Source organism: Balaenoptera acutorostrata, chromosome 3, assembly GCF_949987535.1.
Source record: "Balaenoptera acutorostrata chromosome 3, mBalAcu1.1, whole genome shotgun sequence".
NCBI classification, from domain to species: Eukaryota; Metazoa; Chordata; class Mammalia; order Artiodactyla; family Balaenopteridae; genus Balaenoptera; species Balaenoptera acutorostrata.
In genome coordinates this window covers 74,102,481-74,121,338 of record NC_080066.1, presented here as the reverse complement: position 1 = coordinate 74,121,338, position 18,858 = coordinate 74,102,481, and the positions used below count along the sequence as shown (strand labels likewise).

Below are 18,858 nucleotides of genomic sequence, written 5' to 3'. Positions count from 1 at the left end.
ACTTTCTTTCCTGCCTTATTGTACTGGTTAGAATTTCTAGCACTGTGCTGAATAAGAGTGATGAGGATGGAGGTACATACCATCAGCACAACCACTCAAGAAAGACTGACCAGAATTTCTGTACCACAGTTACAAAGTTCTGGGACAGAGAACCTGATTTGGCCTACCTTGAGTAAGGGTCTACCTGTCATCCAGTCATTTGTGACAAGTATGTACAGGCACATGAACGTCTGTCCTCTGCTCAATAAAAGCTTTGGAGCAAGCTCTCAGAGTAGGTTTTGCAAGAGGCTATAGGGATGGGATGAAAATGAATTACAATGCTGGGACTCCCCTGGTGGTGCAGTGGTTAAGAATCCGCTTGCCAATGCAGGGGACATGGGTTCGAGCCCTGGTCCAGGAAGATCCCACATGCCACAGAGCAACTAAGCCCATGTGCCACAACTGCTGAGCCTGCACTCTAGAGCCTGTGAGCCACAACTACTGAGCCCGAGTGCCATAACTACTGAAGCCCGCATGCCTAGAGCCCGTGCTCCATAGCGAGAGCCCGCGCACCACAATGAAGAGTAGCCCCCGCTTGCTGCAACTAGAGAGCCAGTGCGCAGCAACGAAGACCCAATGCAGCCAAAAATAAATAAATTAAGAAATTAATTTTAAAAAAAAGAAAATGACAATGCTAACACAGTATGTGATCCCTGCTAAGAGATGACATCTATCTATGTCATCATGACAAGGTTCACTGGGAGGTATGCATCTTCCCAGATCCAGATTTGGTTAAGCCCCACCATTCACAGCTCTTTTCTCTGATAAACATGGAACTCCATGATGCAGTAAGAAAAAACCTGGAATTTCTTGCTAACAACTTGAAGATAAGGGTCAGAAAATGAAGGACTTAGAGACTAAAATGATGGGAACTTGGCAAAAGATTGAGTGCTCCTGGCAACTAGTACAGTGCATAGAACACCGCAATCTTCACTAAATGTGACTGAGTGAATGACAGAATCTCATAACGACCTGGAAGAACACGCCAAAGAAGAGACTTATCCTGAAATGAGCTTCCTACTAAATTTGTGTTTTATCTTTAAATCTTTAATTTCACAGAACACATATAAATGTGTTTTTTAAATGAGAACCTAACAGATAAAGCTAATATCCTCTCTGACTACCACTTTGAATTCTTGCCTCCTTTCCCACTCTCCAAGAGTAATCCCTGGTATAAGTTAGATGTATATACTTCTAGACTTTCTGTAATACTTTCATAAATGTGTTATATGTACCCATCAGAAATATATAATATTGTGTAGGTTTTAAGAATATATGAATGGTAGGGACTTGCCTGGTGGTCCAGTGGGTAAGACTCTGCGCTCCCAATGCAGGGGACCCGAGTTCAATCCCTGATCGGGGAACTAGATTATGCATGCATGCCGCAACTAAGAAACCCACATGCCATAACTAAGAAGCCCGCATGCTGCAACTATTAAAAGATCCCACATGCCACAACGAAGACCTGGTGCAGCCTAAATAAATAAATAAATAGAGGTGCTTATAAAAAATATATATATATATATGAACGGTATTCTTTCAAATTGCTCTTCAGTTTCCTTTTTTTCATTAAAAAAAAAAAAAGTTTTTTATTTCTAGTTGACCTCGAAAGAGACCTAGCTCATTCGTTTCAATGGATACATAGTATTCCTTGGTATGTATGTGCCACAATCTGCCCATTCCCTTACTGAAGGGTATTTAAGTTGTTTTCATTGTTTTGTTATCATCAAAAATGGTGCAATAAACAACCTTGTATTGTTTCTATATGCACGTGTGTAGAAGATGGCAAAAAAAAAAAAAAAGTCACAATCTCCACCCTCCCTGTATCCACGCACTTTGCAATTTGATTTTGCAGCTCTTCCCACCAACAGGTAAAGTCCTTTTTCCTCCCCCTGAATCTAGGACGACCTTGGACTTAATTCAGCCAATAGAATGCAGCAGACACGTCAGTGTGCCAATTTCAAGCCTAGGCCTCAAGAGGCCTTGAATGCCTCTGCCTTCTATCCCTTGGAGTTTTGTCCAGCCACCAGGTGAACAAACCCAGGCCAGACTGTTGGGGAAAGAGAGACCACACCGAACAGAGTTGAGCTGTGTCAGCTGAGGGCATCCTACACCAGCCAGCCCCCAGCTATCCCAGCAGCGGACTGCTGACAATGACTGAGCCAGAGGAAATCAGAACCGCCTAGCTGGGTCCAGCCAAAGTTGCCAACCTGGAGACCTGTGAGCTAAATAAGTACTTGTTCTAACAGCAAAAGTTATCTGATACAATGTGTGCAGATATTTCTTTAGAGTAGATTTTTTTCAAACTTTAGTATGTATCAGTATCAGCTGGTGGGGTTTTAAAATCACAGATTGCTGGGCACCACTGATTTAGTAGATCTGGGTGGGACTTGAGCATTTGCATTTCTAACAAGTTCTCAGGTGATGCTAATGACGCCGGTCCAAGGGCCATACTTTGAAAATCACTGCTGTAGAATATATAACCTAAAAATGGTATTGCTGGGTCATGAGTTATAAGCATATTTAATAGCTAATTGATACTCCCAAGCTACCATCCAAAGTAAATATATCCTTATTGAAATTTTAAGGGATAAAAGAATAAGTCACTGAAACAAAACTTTTAAACCAGATAGTATGAGGAACAAGTGTGAATAAAGAAAGTATCAGCACGAAGGGGGAAGTAACTCACTAATTCTTGGGGTTGGAAGATGGAGCAGGAAGCTGATTAACAGTAATATTTATGACCAAAGCACAGAGTATGAATGATGAAGTAAACCTGAAATGTTAAGCCAAGAAAATAAATAGTATTTCATAATATTACATATTACAGTATATACTAGAGCTGGACGTATAAGGAGAAGGTGCTCTAGAAGAGTATTCCTTCTTCTAAAGAAATAACAGGGGAGAGAGAGATAAGGTCCTAAATGGTCAGTCCCCACCCTCATCCCTCACCTCACTTCCCTTAGTTCTCCATGCCAGCTGCCATGGTTATCTTTTACTTCCTTGAATGAAACCTCCTCTCTCCCACCACAGGGCCTTTGCACTTACTGATTTCTCTGCATGGAACACTTCCTCTTTCTTTCTGCCCATATTCAACCAAGTTAATTCCCATTTAACCTTAAGGTTTTAGATCTAATTTCACTTAATCAGGAAAGCCTAATCTCCCAGACTAGGTCAAATTTCACTATTATAAACTCTCAACACACTGCATTTCTCCTACACAGCACTTAATACAGTTGGGATTTTACCTTTATTTGTGTGTTTATGTGATTCATGACTATCTTACCCTCCCAGAAGGGCTGAGAGTGTGTCTCTTTTGAGTGACCATTGTAACCTCAACACTTTGTCTGGCAAAGAGCAGATACCCATAAATATGTGTTGGATGAATAAAGTAGGGTTTTGCAAAAGCTTTCAATGAACCTGAGGTCAAGATTGCAATGGGAAACATTCAGAAGAGGAAAAAAGAAGAGGAAACAGAAGTACTATCTTCATAATAGTACTAGAGGGTCTATCACACTAGAGGGTCACAGAATAGCAATGATGAGCTCCTGTCTGTTTGAACAACCATATCAAAAGAGTATTGGCTACTGGACCTCTGATCTCCTGGAGAGAAGTTTCTACTGGTGTACTAGTGGGTTCTATTTAAGGTCCAGCCCTATTCAGTATTTTGAACAAGACAGAAAGCTTCCCTATCTTGTTTGCAGATAAGATGAAAGTCAAAAGGTTTATTTTGACAGAATTTAGATTAAAAATAATACCATGGAAATACAAAGCCAAAACCAATAAGATAAAGGTCAATAGAGACACTGTCTATGTTAAATCAATCTTGCAAGTACCTGATACAGAAGAGAAGCTGGGTTTGACTACATGGTTTATGTAAAAAAAGACTTGATTGCTGACAACAAATTCATTATGAACAAATGCCATGATACAACTGGTAAAAAAGGGTAACTGTCCAGAGGATGGGAACTGATGGTCTCACTTTACTGGTAGATTCTCGAGTACTGTGTCTAGTTCTTAGAGCCAGTCTGAGGCCTGGAAACCTTGAGAAATGAAGAATAGTTAGAGCAGCTGGAGACATTTCGCCTGCAAAAGTAAACACTAAAGGAAAACAAAAACTGACCTCGTATAGAGACAGCTCACCAAATTTGTACTTCCAACTTAGGAAGAGATACTCTTTCTGAAGCTCTCATGATTTTTTATTTACATGATTTCCAATAAGTTCTTTTGCATCCTTACGTTCTTGTTTCATTTAATCTTATTTCATAATTCCTTGTTTGTTTTGTGAATATTATGATTCATTTCTCTGAGAATTCTTTGAAAAAAACATGTTTATTTTGTTTTCTATTAATCCATCTTTTTTTAGCCAGGGAATGGCCATTTTTCTCTTCCTTTCTTCCTTCCTTTTTTTTCTTTTTCTTTTCTTTTCTGTAGATTGTTCTACTGCGTTCATTTGTCTGAGCTGATTTCACTTCTTTTTTATTTATTTATTTATTTATTTATTTATTTATTTATTTATTTATTTTTGGCTGTGTTGGGTCTTCGGTTCGTGCGAGGGCTTTCTCCAGTTGCGGCAAGCGGGGGCCACTCTTCATCGCGGTGCGGGGACCGCTCTTCATCGCGGTGCGCGGGCCTTTCTCTATCGCGGCCCCTCCCGTCGCGGGGCACAGGCTCCAGACGCGCAGGCTCAGCAATTGTGGCTCACGGGCCCAGCTGCTCCGTGGCATGTGGGATCTTCCCAGACCAGGGCTCGAACCCGTGTCCCCTGCATTAGCAGGCAGATTCTCAACCACTGCGCCACCAGGGAAGCCCCTGATTTCACTTCTTGATTATTGATTTTGGTGCCAGTCTTTTTAGAAATATTTTCCTTATATGTTTCAGAAATTTGGTTGGTAGGTTTATTTTCAGTGGAAAATTTCTTTCCTTCTTCCTTTGCCTTCCTCTCCTTTTCCTTTCTTTTTCTGTCATCGCACTCCTCTCCCTGTCTTGTGGTTTACTTTTCTTCTACCTGGTTTCTGTGGCTCCCAGTCCAGAGCCAGCTGACATATCGGAGCTCTGGGCTTCTGCCTCACAGTGATAGTAAAAATCCTGCCAACATGTCTGCCAGCTGCTTGGTTAAGTTGCCTCCTAGGCACCTGGCTTTCACGGAGAACATCTATTCTTCACTACCTTCACAGAAGCCATACTTTGGGTGGTCTCTACCTGCTTCTAAACTGGAAGAAGTCCATCAGGACTTTGGCTTTTGCTCTATGGCTCTCTGCTTCTGTTCCATTTCTGATCCAAGGAGAGGTACAGAAGAGTGCATAAAACATATATGTATAGTTTTTAAAAGAATGATAGTGAGAATTTATTGTAACCACCACTGGCTATGTCTTTTACATTCTTCTCTTTATATTTTTTTCTCTCACTGACATGTGCTTGGAATAGTGGGGGCCCCTATGATGGGAACCTCCAATACCATCTTGACAGGGTGCACCTGTCCACTCTAACAGCAGGTGGTGCTCCAGGAACCTCAGTGAGTTTCACTGCCAAACCCTCTGGGTCCTAAGATACACTGATCTCTTCAGGGTTGTAGGCTTTATGAACAGCCCACCACTTTATAATTATTTAGCCCCAGTATCTTCTGACTAGATGTGGTTACTGTTATTGCGTTTTCCTTAAACAGTAGCTCAAGATGTTTATGCCTTTTTCTCTTGACAATAGCTTGTCAATTCAAGTATGAGAATTCTCTCTCTACAAATTCCACCTGTAAGGAAAGACAGACTCATTTTATACATTGGGTATATTGTCCCAGTACTAAGGCTTACAGGCTTTCAAAAATCTTTGGGAAATATATATTTATTATTTATTTAAATAATTTTATTTAATATTTAAAATATTTTTAATTTAAAAAATAATAAAACATTTGAAGTAGATAGTATATATAATATTATATGTAATATATAAAAAATAATTATATATCCCAAAGTATAAAGAGAAAATTGTAAAAATTGGAATAGATGTTTATCTTCAAAATTAACATAATTAACGGTTCAATTAGGATTATACACATTTTACATTTTGTAGTATTGATAATTTGAGGTTAGGTTTCTTATTTCATAACAACCTCTGATCATCTACAGCTGTCAGAAATCATAGCTAACTAAATTATATGATTTACTTTTGGATTAAAAGTTTTAAGTGCAAATTTTCTTTTCTTTTTTTCTTTTTTTCTTTTTTTTTTTTTTTTGGCTGCATTGCATCTTCGTTGCTGCGCGAGGGCTTTCTCTAATTGCTGCGAGCGGGGGCGCTCTTCCTTGCGGTGCGCGGGCTTCTCACCGCGGAGGCTTCTCTTTGTTGTGGAGCACGGGTTCTAGGTGCTCAGGCTCAGTAGTTGTAGCACGTGGGCTCAGCAGCTGTGGCTTGCAGGCTCTAGAGAGCAGGCTCAGTAGTTGTGGCGCACGGGCTTAGTTGCTCTGCGGCATGTGGGATCTTCCCGGACCAGGGCTCGAACCCGTGTCCCCTGCGTTGGCAGGCGGATGCTTAACCACTGCGCCGCCAGGGAAGTCTGCAGATTTTATTTACAACTTTCTTTTTTTTTACAACAACAACAAAGTTTTTTAAAAATATGAGGCGTAGATATAACAATATGTTTGATGTGGTGTGGAGCTAGACTTTGAGAAGTAAGATTTTAAAGGGCCTCAGAGAAATGGAAGGAGCCCAAAAGAGACAAAGAATGGAGACAGTTAAGAGACAGAAAAGCGGGTCCTGGGGGAAAAGGAGACGCCTGCTGAGCGGCTGCTGTGTGCCAAGCGCTGTTGCACGAGATGAAGATCCAAAAGTAAAAGTCAAGGCTCTGCAAAGGGTCACAGTCTGGTAAGAAATCAGATTAGTTCAGTGAAACATAAGTGTTAACTGTTGGAGGCGTGCGCACTGGGGGTCTAGGTGTGGCGAGAGCTCCCATGGGGACGGGGACTAGGAAGGCTTCTCTGAGGAGGTGACACTTGATCTAAGGGGAGGCAGAGAAGGAAAAGTGGGGGGCGGGGGAGAAAGATGAAGAAATATCAAGAAAGAGACGAGGCAAAGAAAAAAAGGAAAAGAGGAAGGACTCGATGCGATCGGCGCTCCAGCCATCCGGCCTCGACTGCTAGGGCCTGAGCGCAGTCACCGCCCCCTCCCCTCCTCCCCTCCCTTCCCCGCACCTCTGCCGCCCGCCAGGCCTGCGCGAGCTCTGAAGCTGCCGGCTCGCCAGAGACGCCATGTACCGGCTCCTGTCAGCCGTGACAACCCGGGCCGCGACCCACGGGAGCTGCGCCTGGGGCTGCGGGCGGCGCGCAGCTCACCAGCGTGCCAGGCTGCCGCCGCTCGGCCCCGTCTGGGTCGGGGGCCTCGGGCTGGGTCTGGGGCTGGCGCTCGGGGTGAAGCTGGCCGGCGGGCTGAGGGGTGCGTCCCCCGCGCCGCCCACCGCGGCCCCAGACCCCGAGACGCCGCCTCAGGCCGAGCCGCTGCCGCCGCAGGAGCAGCCCCTCGCCCAGTGGTCTCCGCAGACCCCGACGCCGCCGCACTCCAGGCGCTTTGCCAGAGCCATCGACCGCAGCCGCGACCTCCTGCACAGGATCAAGGTGCGGCTACGGGGGGCGTAGGCGGCCGGGAACCCGGCGCCCCACCCCCGGCGTCACCCCGGCATGAGGCCGTTTGGTGGTCATCTCTCGGGGCGAGCGGACGCCACCCCGGGCGGCTGGATGCCCGCGGTCGGCTTCCGAGAAAGACTTCCCGTTTCCCGACCTCCCGGCCACGGTCAGATGCTCTCGAGGGGTTGCCCAAGTCGGGGCGGAGGTCACGGCCCGCCTCAGGGACCGCCCCTTCCCCTGAGTGCTCCCAGTGGGCACACCCCTCACGGTTAACTCCCGGCTGGCCGAGCCGAGGTGGGTGGGGCCCGGGCCGAGGGAAGCCCCACCGGAGGAAGGCGCTGGCGGACGTGCGAGGGATTTCGGCCTGTCTTTGAACTGTTCTTTCCCCTTGGCTCTTAGGATGAGGTGGGCGCGCCGGGCATTGTGGTTGGAGTCTCTGTAGATGGAAAAGAAGTCTGGTCAGAAGGTGGGCTCAGAATAGTTTTATTTATTGGCTTGTTTTGTGCCAGTCGGTGAATGAAATCTTGATGTGTTACTGTTTGGCGTGAATCCCATGAAGTGCTGTTCAGTTTTCATAAAACCATACATACTGCAGAGAAAGCTAACAGACTAAAGAATTGGACTTTCTATAAACAGCAGGGTTTAAAGTGTGACTCTGATGAGTAAACTGAAGTCTTAAAGATGGTTTGTTGTATTCTCAAAGTGGTGTATAGAACGGTCTGTTAACTGTACATTTATAGATAACCCTTATGACTAGATAAAACGTCAGAATTTAATGTTTTTCTTTTTTAGTTCAGTCAACAATTTACTGAGTCCCCCATTCTGTAAAATGCATGTACTAAGAACAGGGGATACACATGATTCCTTGTCCTTAATGAGCTTACAATCTACTTTATTAGTTTTTTTTTTTTGTTTTTACCTATGCAGAGGTGTCAGCTATTTTTTCAAACGAAAAGCTAGCAGTTTTGGAGGAGAGACTTCTAATCATTTTATGATACTTTTATCAAAGCATTTTATAATTTGATTTTCTTTTTCATTGCACACAAATTGGTCCAACTCATCACAGCAGGTTTTTAGGTAGTACCTTTAGAAGTTGATAGAAGCAGTAAGGTTTTGAATTTAAAGAAAAATGATTCTTCCTTCAAGTTTAAGTGTACCCCGATCAACATTTATGACAGATATTGTAATCCAAAATTATATAAAAGTCAGCTCTATAGGTGAGGGCTTTGTTTTTTTTTTTTTTAATGAGGATCTTGAATCAGATGCGTATGTTTGATTGATTGATTGATTGATTGATTTTGGCTGTGTTGGGTCTTCGTTTCTGTGCGAGGGCTTTCTCCAGTTGTGGCAAGCGGGGGCCACTCTTCATCGCGATGCGCGGGCCTCTCTCGTTGCGGAGCACAGGCTCCAGACGCGCAGGCTCAGCAGTTGTGGCTCACGGGCCCAGCCGCTCTGCGGCATGTGGGATCTTCCCAGGCCAGGGCTCGAACCCGTGTCCCCTGCATTAGCAGGCAGATTCTCAACCACTGCGCCACCAGGGAAGCCCGAGGGCTTTGTTTTTATGCAGATATTTTTCAGCATAATCTGCATTTACAGGTGAAAATAATTATTGTATGCCTTTTCGTTCTTTTCAGATCTCAGTTCATTGTATGTCTCAGATTTCCACATCTTTATCCTGTAGAAGATGAAACCAAACTTAAAATATTTTCTAGAAGGAGCTTTAAATTAGTAGTACATTGTTTTTCTTCTGACTTGCGCTGAATTAAATTGATGATTAACTAGATTGGGTTTGCAGGGCATCTTTTCACATTTGTTTTTATTGGTTATTTTAAGGAATTTAGTAGAAACTCACTGAAAAATCAAGAATAAATGTAATCTGAAGAACAATGATATTTTCTTTAAAGAATGTAGAGTAACTTATTTAAAATGTGGAATAACCAAATTGTTTAGATAAGCTAAGAAACATTAGTAACTGAATCAGAAAATTACTGTTGTGTATAGGGTACAATTTCAGTTTAGTTATAAGGTTAAATTGTTAGGCTTACTGTTGTCAGTATTGCTAAGACTCATCCCTTATATATTGAGTTTTAATTAATTTATACAAGTGGAATATCTTTTCCTTTAGATAAACACATAGAATGTTTTAAGATAGTATTATTACAGTTTTTGAAGACTCCTTTGACCATGAAGCCTATTAATAGTGACTTTTTGCTTTTTTTCCCAAAGGTTTAGGTTATGCTGATGTTGAGAATCGTGTACCATGCAAGCCAGAGACAGTTATGAGAATTGCCAGTATCAGCAAAAGCCTCACCATGGTTGCTATTGCCAAACTGTGGGAAGCAGGGAAACTGGATCTTGATATTCCAGTACAACATTATGTTCCTGAATTCCCAGAAAAAGAATATGAAGGTGAAAAGGTAATAAATCTCGCAGTTCATTTTTCTAATGACATTTAAGTGGTTTAAAAGCTTTCATAGGATTCTTTAGTTTGTTTTCAATTATTGTTAATGGATTAAAGTTTTGTTTTATCCAGATAATAACCGAGTGGGTATTTTTCTGAAATTTGAGGCTAAAGGTGTGTACAGGACACATTATTCTAGCAGCAGTTTAAAATAGAAAATATTGCTGAAACATTATTCCAGGGCTACTAACTTTTTATTACGCAGTTTCATATTGTAATTAAATTTTCATGTTTTTACAATTAGGTTTCTGTCACAACAAGATTATTGATTTCCCACTTAAGTGGAATTCGTCATTATGAAAAGGACATGAAAAAGGTGAAAGAAGAGAAAGCTTATAAAGCCTTGAAGATGATGAAAGGGACGATGGAATCTGACCAAGAAAAAGAGTTAAAAGAAAAAGGAGGCAAAAGTAATGAAAAGAATGACTTTGCTAAAGCTAAGATAGAGCAAGATAATGAAGCCAAAGGCCGCAATTCAAAACCTTGCAAGAGAAAGAATGATTTTGAACAAGGCGAATTATATTTGAAAGAAAAATTTGAAAATTCAATTGAATCCCTAAGATTATTTAAAAATGACCCTTTGTTCTTTAAACCTGGTGAGTGTTAATTTCTTCTTTTTACAAAGTCATCATTACTGAAGTATTAATTTTCAGAAAATGCAAAGTGATACCATCCTGAGTGCATTCAGTGTGGTTGATGATTATGGCATGGGTTTTGTTGTCAGATGTTTGCTTTTTTGTCTGTAGTTCTTAACAAAGCCTAGCATCCAGGCAGTTAGTTGTTTGATTTAGCTTCATTGGAGGCTACCTAGACATTTAGAGGATTCTCAGTATCAAGATATTCATGGAAAAAATTAAATATTGGAATAATTCTCCAAATAAAATCTAAACCGAAGTTGGCATGATAAAGTATTGCTAATATTTTAGTATTTCATTAGTATTTAACTTAGTATTTAAATTGTTCAACTTCTTTTGTGCTTTCATTTCTTAAAGAAATTAGTATGCATCAACTAAATTTTATTTCCCAAAAAGCTGATCTATAAAAATAACTTTTTCTGTATATTTTTTGATATGATGCCTACTGAAACCACTTTATCTTTAAATTTATTGCAGGTTTATGTACTTGTATTCCATTTTCATTTTAAAACTTGTTTGTGGGAATTCCCTGGTGGTCCAGTGGTTAGGGCTCTGTGCTTCCATGGCAGGGGGCACAGGGTTCGTCCCTGGTTGGGGAACTAAGATCCCACAGGCCGCGCAGTGCAGCCAAAAAAACCAAAAAACAAACAAAAAAACTGATAAGTGTATGGATCATCATTTTATTCTTGTGTTAGAGACATGGAATAAGCAGGGCCATTGCAGAGTTGACTAAATTTGTTAATATATCATCCATGATCTTTACCTAAATGCTAAAGTAAAATATTCCAGTTTTAAAAGATATGCCAATTTTCAGTGGGAAAATATTTTACATGTTTTTAAATAATAATGAAGCATTTTCTTTTTTTTCCCCCTTAAAATGATGTCTCAAGGTAGTCAGTTTTTGTATTCAACTTTTGGCTATACCCTATTGGCAGCCATAGTAGAAAGAGCTTCAGGATATAAATATTTGGACTATATGCAGAAAATATTCCATGACTTGGATATGCTGACAACTGTGCAGGAAGAAAATGAGCCAGTGATTTACAATAGAGCAAGGTAAATGAATACCTTCTGGTGTGTCTAGCTGTATTGCATCTTTACGCTGTTATCAATTTAAAGTCACATTTTGCTTGTTTCCATTCCAAAATCAACTTGCCACATTTTGGGAGCTTTTCTACATGTCTATTTTTCCACCAATAATGTAAGGAAAATAAAATATATTTTATTTTTCAAATACACATATATTTGAAGTACCCCAAGATCCTTAGGTGAAAGATAGCAATAATAATTTAATCACATGAATAATTAAACCAAAATTGCACCCATCATGGGCATCTATAATTTGCTCTTCCATCATCCCTTTTTTTATGTTTTCGTTAATGCTTTATTTACCTTTTATTTTTTTAATTGTTTTTTTAATTTTGAAATTATCTCATACTTATAGAAAAGTTACACGAACTAGTACAAAGAATTTTCATATATGCTTCAACCAGATTCCCCACATGTTAATCATTTTACCACATTGCTTTATCTGTCAGTCTCTATGTTATTTTTTTCTCAGCCATTTGGAAATCAGTTGCAGACATGGTACCCCTTATACTTAAATGGTACCCATAAATACTTAAATGTGTATTTTCTAAAAATAAGGACATCCAGGAAATTAATATCAACACAAGGTTCATATCAAATCTACAAACCTTATTCAAATTTTGCCAGTTGTCCCAATAATGTCCTTTATAACAAAAGGAAAAAAACTTTTTTTCTGGTGCAGGGTCTAATATAAGCTTACACATTACGTTTAGTCGTCAAGTCTCTCAGAAGTCACGTGAGTTCAATTTGTTCCATTACTGGTGATGGTAATTTTAATCACTTTGTTGAGGTGGTATATACCAGGTTTCTCCACTGTAAAAGTTTGAAAATCATTTTATTGAAATATATCAAACTAAAATTTTATCATAATTTTTACAAGTAATTTGTAAAAAAGGCATAGGAAGAGAATTTGGGGACTAAAGACTAACATGAGTTTTACGATTATGGTGTTTTCTTTTCCATTTTACTCTTATTATTTGGTTTGTTAGAAAGGTAACAACACATTTAACTGTGTTTAAATCAGCTGTTACTTTTACTTTTTATGTTTCCATTAGAGAACATGATTTACAAATGGCTTAATGGTACTTGACTAGATGAAATGGTAGATTTTTTAGCTTTATCTTCCTATCTCCATACTAGTTTTGTTCAATTTTCTGTTGTATTTAGTTAAATTACCATTTTTAAATTACCAGCTTATTCAAAAGGATCAAATATGCATTGCAAATCAGCCTGAAAGTTTTTTTGAACCTAAAAGAAATTAGGTTAGCAGCAAACAATGAATTTTAATTTTTAAATGGCCTGTAGTTTTTTTGTTTTGGGTTTTTTTAAAATATTTATTTATTTATTTGGTTGAGCTGCATCTTAGTTGTGGCAGGCGGGCTCCTTAGTTGCAGCTTGCGGGCTCCTTACTTGTGGCTCACAGGCTCCTTAGTTGTGGCATGCGAACTCTTAGTTGCAGCGTGCATGTGGGATCTAGTTCCCTGACCAGGGATCAAACCCGAGCCCCTTGCATTGGCAGCACGGAGTCTTAACCGCTGCTCCGCCAGGGAAGTCCCTGTTGTTTTTTTCTTTTTTATTCTCTCTTTTTTTTTTATTGAAGTGTAGTTGATTTACAATGTTGTGCTAATTTCTGCTGTATAGCAAAGAGACTCAGTTATACACATATATACACTCTTTTTATATTCTTTTCCATTATGTTTTATCCCAGGAGATTATGGATACAGTCCGCTGTGCTATACAGTGAGACCTTGTTGTTTATCCATTCTAAATGTAATAGTTTGCATCAAGTAACCTCAAACTCCCAGTCCATCCCTCTCCCTTCCTCACCACCCTTGGCAACGACAAGTCTGTTCTCTATGTCTGTGAGTCTGTTTCTGTTTTGTAGATAGGTTCATTTGTGCCATATTTTAGCTTCCACATATAAGTGATATCGTATGGTATTTGTCTTTCTCTTTCTGACTTACTTCACTTAGTATAATCTCTAGTTGCATCCATGTTGCTGCAAATGGCATTATTTCATTCTTTTTTTATGGCTGAGTAGTATTTCATTGTATATATGTACCACATCTTCTTTATTCATCTGTTGATGGACATTTGGATTGTTTCCGTGTCTTGGCTATTGTGAATAGTGCTGCTATGAACATAGGTGTGCATATATCTTTTTGAATTACAGTTTTATCCAGGTATATGCCCAGGAGTGGGATTGCTGGGTCACATGCTAACTCTATTTTTAGTTTTTTGAGGAACCTCCATACTGTTTTCCATAGTGGCTGCACCAAGTTACATTCCCAAGCAACAGTGTAGGAGGGTTCCCTATTCTCCACACCCTCTCCAGCATTTGTTATTTGTAGACTTTGTAATGATGGAAATGGCCTGTAGTTTTCAACCACTTCAGACAGTGTTTATTATTTTTAGGTCCAACATTATATTCTACTGGAAAGCATAAGAAAAAATGACGAATACCTGAAGTTGTCAGTTGAATCTAGAAAAGATTCTCTAATAAAGATGGCATAGACGCATGACCTTATTTTGATTCAAATCTAGGCATTTGATAACAAATGCCTACACGTAGATATAAGGGAGAATCATTGAGCCTCTTTTCTCAGCTGAAAATTAAGGCTCCATGAATGTGCGGACTGCAAGGCAGCTATCATTTGCTGTTTTGTTAATGAGTGATTAATTTATGATGCACAGAAATCAAAATATGGCATATGATGGTGAGTTAATTTCATTTTATCTCCCATTCTTTGAAAAAGGCAGTGGGTTTCTGTTTCTACTGTTAAAGGTTCCTGTCAACTCTGGGTTTTTTCTTTAGGTTTTAGTTGTGCCCGATAATGCTAAAGGGGTAAGTGATTCATTTTAGGTAGATTAAATGGGCTGCAGAAATAAAATAGGACACTAAAAGAAGAAGGAAATATGTTACCAAGGAAAATGTTCTGTCCATTTGCTTTGTTTTTATTTTACTTGATACAGTATCTGTTTGGGCCTCTAAAGCTCAACTCTATGATTCTTTTTTTATTTTTGTAGTAATTATTTCAAAAGAGCTTAGTAATTATTTCACCAGCTTTGGGGAAAAGTTCAGGGAGTAAAAGAAGTCTTTTCATAGATGTGTGTTTTAAAAAAAAAAAAAACCTTAAAGTAAAATTTAGTAAATGCGTATGTTTCTATTCATTTGTTTTATGGTACCATTGTACAGAAATAAAATTCCCAGCAAAAGTTTGCAGCTTTGTTATCTAGTCTACTGACCCCTTGTTATAATCATAAATATGTTTACATTATCTTGACCTAGGCTTTTTAGAGTTACTGTATCCCAAGAGTAAATGTTTATCATCTTTATCATTTCTCTGTGTGTATGTGTGTGTGTTTAAAATAGTGCCTCCCAGTGTCTGTCACCTGTTTAAGGTATTCCCCCAGAATCTCACTCCAAAATACTACTTACATTTCTTTGGCCAGAATTTTAGCAACAGGCCACATTCAGCTGTAAGGAATGCAGAGAAATTAGTTTTTAGCTGGGTGCAGTGTTGTCCTGAATAAAACTGGGGTTTCTTAAATGGAAGAATAGGAACATTGATTCTGTATATGCAAATAAATACATTGATTCTGTATTTCAAGTATACTCTGTATAGGCAAGTAAACTAAATAACCCTTTAAGCAAAGACCACAGGGGAATGGAGTGAATGTTCTTGCCACTGAAAGACACGCAGTTTGTTGATGGGGGAATCCTTAGTCAATGCATTAGCTTATTATTAGACTCTGTTCATATTTTCTCTGTGTTTGACACAATACTTGCAACAAAAATCTCTTTCATAATTGGATAGGACCAAAATCAAATAAAATGAATGTTTTCTGAAGGGTTTGCTGTATTTTGACAGTATAGATATGGTCTTTACCTTCTCTTATTATCTTAATTATTATTTATTATCTTTATTTTCTAGAGTATCTTCTAAAATTAAGCATTGTTCCTTATGAAGCTCTTTTTTATGCCTTTAGCTGATGGACTCTAGTAGTAGGTTCAGTCCATGTTAATGCTAAATGTTAGAGTGGGATTGGTGTTTATAATATGCATTTTAAATTCTGTGGTTTTTTTAACTTCTCATAGCAATAAAATACAAAGTGATGCATAATTGTTTGTAAAGGCATTTAAGAAGCTTTTAAAAATTTATTTTGAATTTATAAGTTTGTAGATGTATATTTCTTTGATAATATAATCTTGTGCAGAAACTAGGGATTCTTAAATAAATAGGAAGAGGCTGTTTGTCATCTGGCATCATTCCATCAATTATTCAGTTACAAAGATGTCCCAGTAACTTAAGAACTTCTGTCTATAATTCCATTCTTTTTAGTGCAGAAATTCCTTAAGAATTTGAAATAGTAAAGTTATCTTTCAGCTGAACAAAATTATTTTCATGAGAAGTCAGTAATTTGTCCTCTGTGAAAAGGAATCAAAAGATTAAAGTCTTGAATTTACCTTTTTAAAGTTTAGAATTATATATTAAAGTCTAAAATTCTCCATATATTTATATTTGAAAAAAGGAGTGACTGAGTCATCCTAATTTCCAGCCTTGATGTAGGTGCTTTGAAATGCTTTATTAAAAGTTGCACAAAGCTGATTATTAACCAAAATAGATTGGTAGTTCTCTCCTACTTTACAAACTTGGAGTTCACTGTAATAAATATATTTCCCAGTGAGAAAACGTATTTTTGTTATTCTGTTATGTGGCTTCTTTGAGATTTGATTGGCTGGGAATACAAGTGTAATCAGAGTTGAGGCAGAAAGTAATGGGGACCTAAAATACAGGAGTAGCCATAGGAATGGAAGGAGGGAGAAAGGTCGGACAGAAAGCTGAGGTTGAATGAGGATTTATCATTATTGGATATGAGAGATTTGAGGGCAGGAGAGGCAAGAAAGGTATTAATGGAGAGGAGAAATATACGAAGGTTCAGAAGAGAGTAGTTTTGGACATGTTCATTTTGAGAACTGAGGAGACCACATATCAAATCATTGGTTCTCAGGAGGGCATATTAAGATCCTCTGTAGACTTTTTTCTTTTTTTTAACCTTCAGAGCACATACCTGTGGTCACTCCTGCTTCACCCAATATTATGACTTGGACTTTTGGGGGACATATAAGAATCTTGACAGAAGAAAGAGGAGTACTTTTTCAAATTATATATGCCCACTATCCCTTCAGAGTTATGAATTTTGAAGGGAGGGATGAGGCCCACTGCTGATTCTGATAAACAACATTGAGAAAAAAACAAATCTGAGAATTATTAATGCTAGTAGAAAATCCGATGGTACATTTGGGACAGAGTTTGTGGTACAGCTGCAGTTTTGTAGTTATCTCTGTATAAGAGAAGACCTGGGACACTGGAACCACTGGTGATTGGAGGGATATGGGGAATCATAGGATTGAGAGTGAGAAGAGAGAGCGCAGAGCAAAGTGGCCTGCGGGGAGTGTCAGTGAAGTGCTGGGTCACAGTGCTACAGGGGCAGTTAGGATGAGGACCATAAGAAGGGAATTAGAAGATCTTGATAACCCGCAAGAGAGCTGTTTAGTAGAGATGGGAGAACAGAAGCCAGATTTTACGGAATTGAATGAATGGAGAGGGTGAATGCATGGAAACAGCAGGTGCGGACTGTCTCGTGTAGTTTGGCAATAAATGAGAGTGAAAGGACTGGTAGCTGGAAGCTGTAACAAGGGTAAAAAAAAAAAAAAAGGTTTTTTTTTTTCCTTAGGATATAGAAAACTAGAGCATTTTGTGAACTAAGGTGAAGGAGTCAAAATTCCTAGCATGGCACAGAAAGTCCTTTGTGAGCTGTGCCCTGTCCCGTATCTACTCCTCCGGCATCACCTTTTAAAGCTCTCTGCTTCAGTCAAACTGAACTATTTTGCTCCCCAGCAAAGTGAGGAACCATTTCAACAAGGCTAGCTCTCACTAATGCTCAGGATTCCTCACGTCCATCTTGCTAGTCATCCCACAACCTGTTACTCAAAGCGATATTGGAATCACGTGGGAGCCTGTTAGAACTGGAGAATTTGGGGCCCTCCCCAGATGTACTGAAGCAGAATCTGCATTGTAACAAAATCTCCAGGTGATTCATATGGTGCTCTGAAATTTAAGAACTGTCCCACAAGATTATTGGACAGTTTGCCCTTTGAGAGCAGCCACGGGTGTATGGTTTTACTTTTCTCTCCAGTGCCTTGCAAGGGGTCTCCATTAAATACTAGCCAACAAATGATGCTTTCATGTGTTCAACATATTTAACAAGTACTTAGTGGATGGCCAGTACTGTTCTAGATAAGGGAAGCATCAATGAACCAGGTAGATAAGATTCGTGCCTTTATGAAACTTACATTCTATGGGAAGAGACAGACAAGTACGTAAACTAAGAATCTCAGATATGAGAAGAAAATAGAACAGGGTGATGGGATATAGAGGGAGAGGATGTTAGTAGGGAGATCTATTTAAAATATATTGGTTTTAGGCCATGTTTGTTGAGTTGAAACACGAATAATAAGGAAAGCTAGTTTGCCTTATTACAAATACAGAAAGAAGTCTGGCATGAAAGAAGTAAGGCAAGATGTTGTACGTGATGAGGTCAAATAGGTAAGCAAGGGCTAAATTATACTGGACAATGAGTATCAATGCCTTTAAACCCACTGCCCCTTAATTTAACTAATATGTTATAACACCTCCTGTAATATCTGAAATGAAAGAGATCATATAACCTACACTCAATACTCTAACTAAAATATAAAGAAGAAATAAAAGGAATATTTATAATTTATAATAAATAATAGATATCTCAATATGATAATGTTTACTCAAAACAACATGAGAAGACATAATAAAGTCAACTGCAACTTAATACATAAAATTACTTTAAATGTGACAACAACATGCAGACCAATACAGGTTTATTGCATTGGTGCTTCAACTCATGTCCTTGGTGGCTAACTCTGGCTAAAGTTTTGAGCAAAATAGAGTGTGATCTTCAATTTTCACAGTGGTTACTTTCA

At 39.1% G+C, this 18,858-nt stretch overlaps 1 protein-coding gene across 4 annotated transcripts in view; it reads left to right on the top strand.

Annotated features, from left to right (window-relative positions):
- The window catches only part of LACTB (lactamase beta), a 47,939-nt gene that overhangs the window by 22,869 nt on the left and 6,212 nt on the right, over positions 1–18,858 (top strand). Inside the window, exons 1-5 of one of the 4 annotated variants that reach the window (XM_057542059.1) lie at positions 6,644–7,640; positions 8,049–8,115; positions 9,876–10,066; positions 10,355–10,706; positions 11,636–11,805. In XM_057542059.1, the coding sequence (XP_057398042.1) occupies positions 7,278–7,640; positions 8,049–8,115; positions 9,876–10,066; positions 10,355–10,706; positions 11,636–11,805 (1,143 nt within the window). In that variant the 5' untranslated portion in view covers positions 6,644–7,277. Of the gene's footprint in view, positions 1–6,643; positions 7,641–8,048; positions 8,116–9,875; positions 10,067–10,354; positions 10,707–11,635; positions 11,806–18,858 lie in introns of those variants that run through there. The other 3 variants (XM_007166114.2, XM_057542060.1, XM_057542057.1) reach the window with 3 other exon arrangements.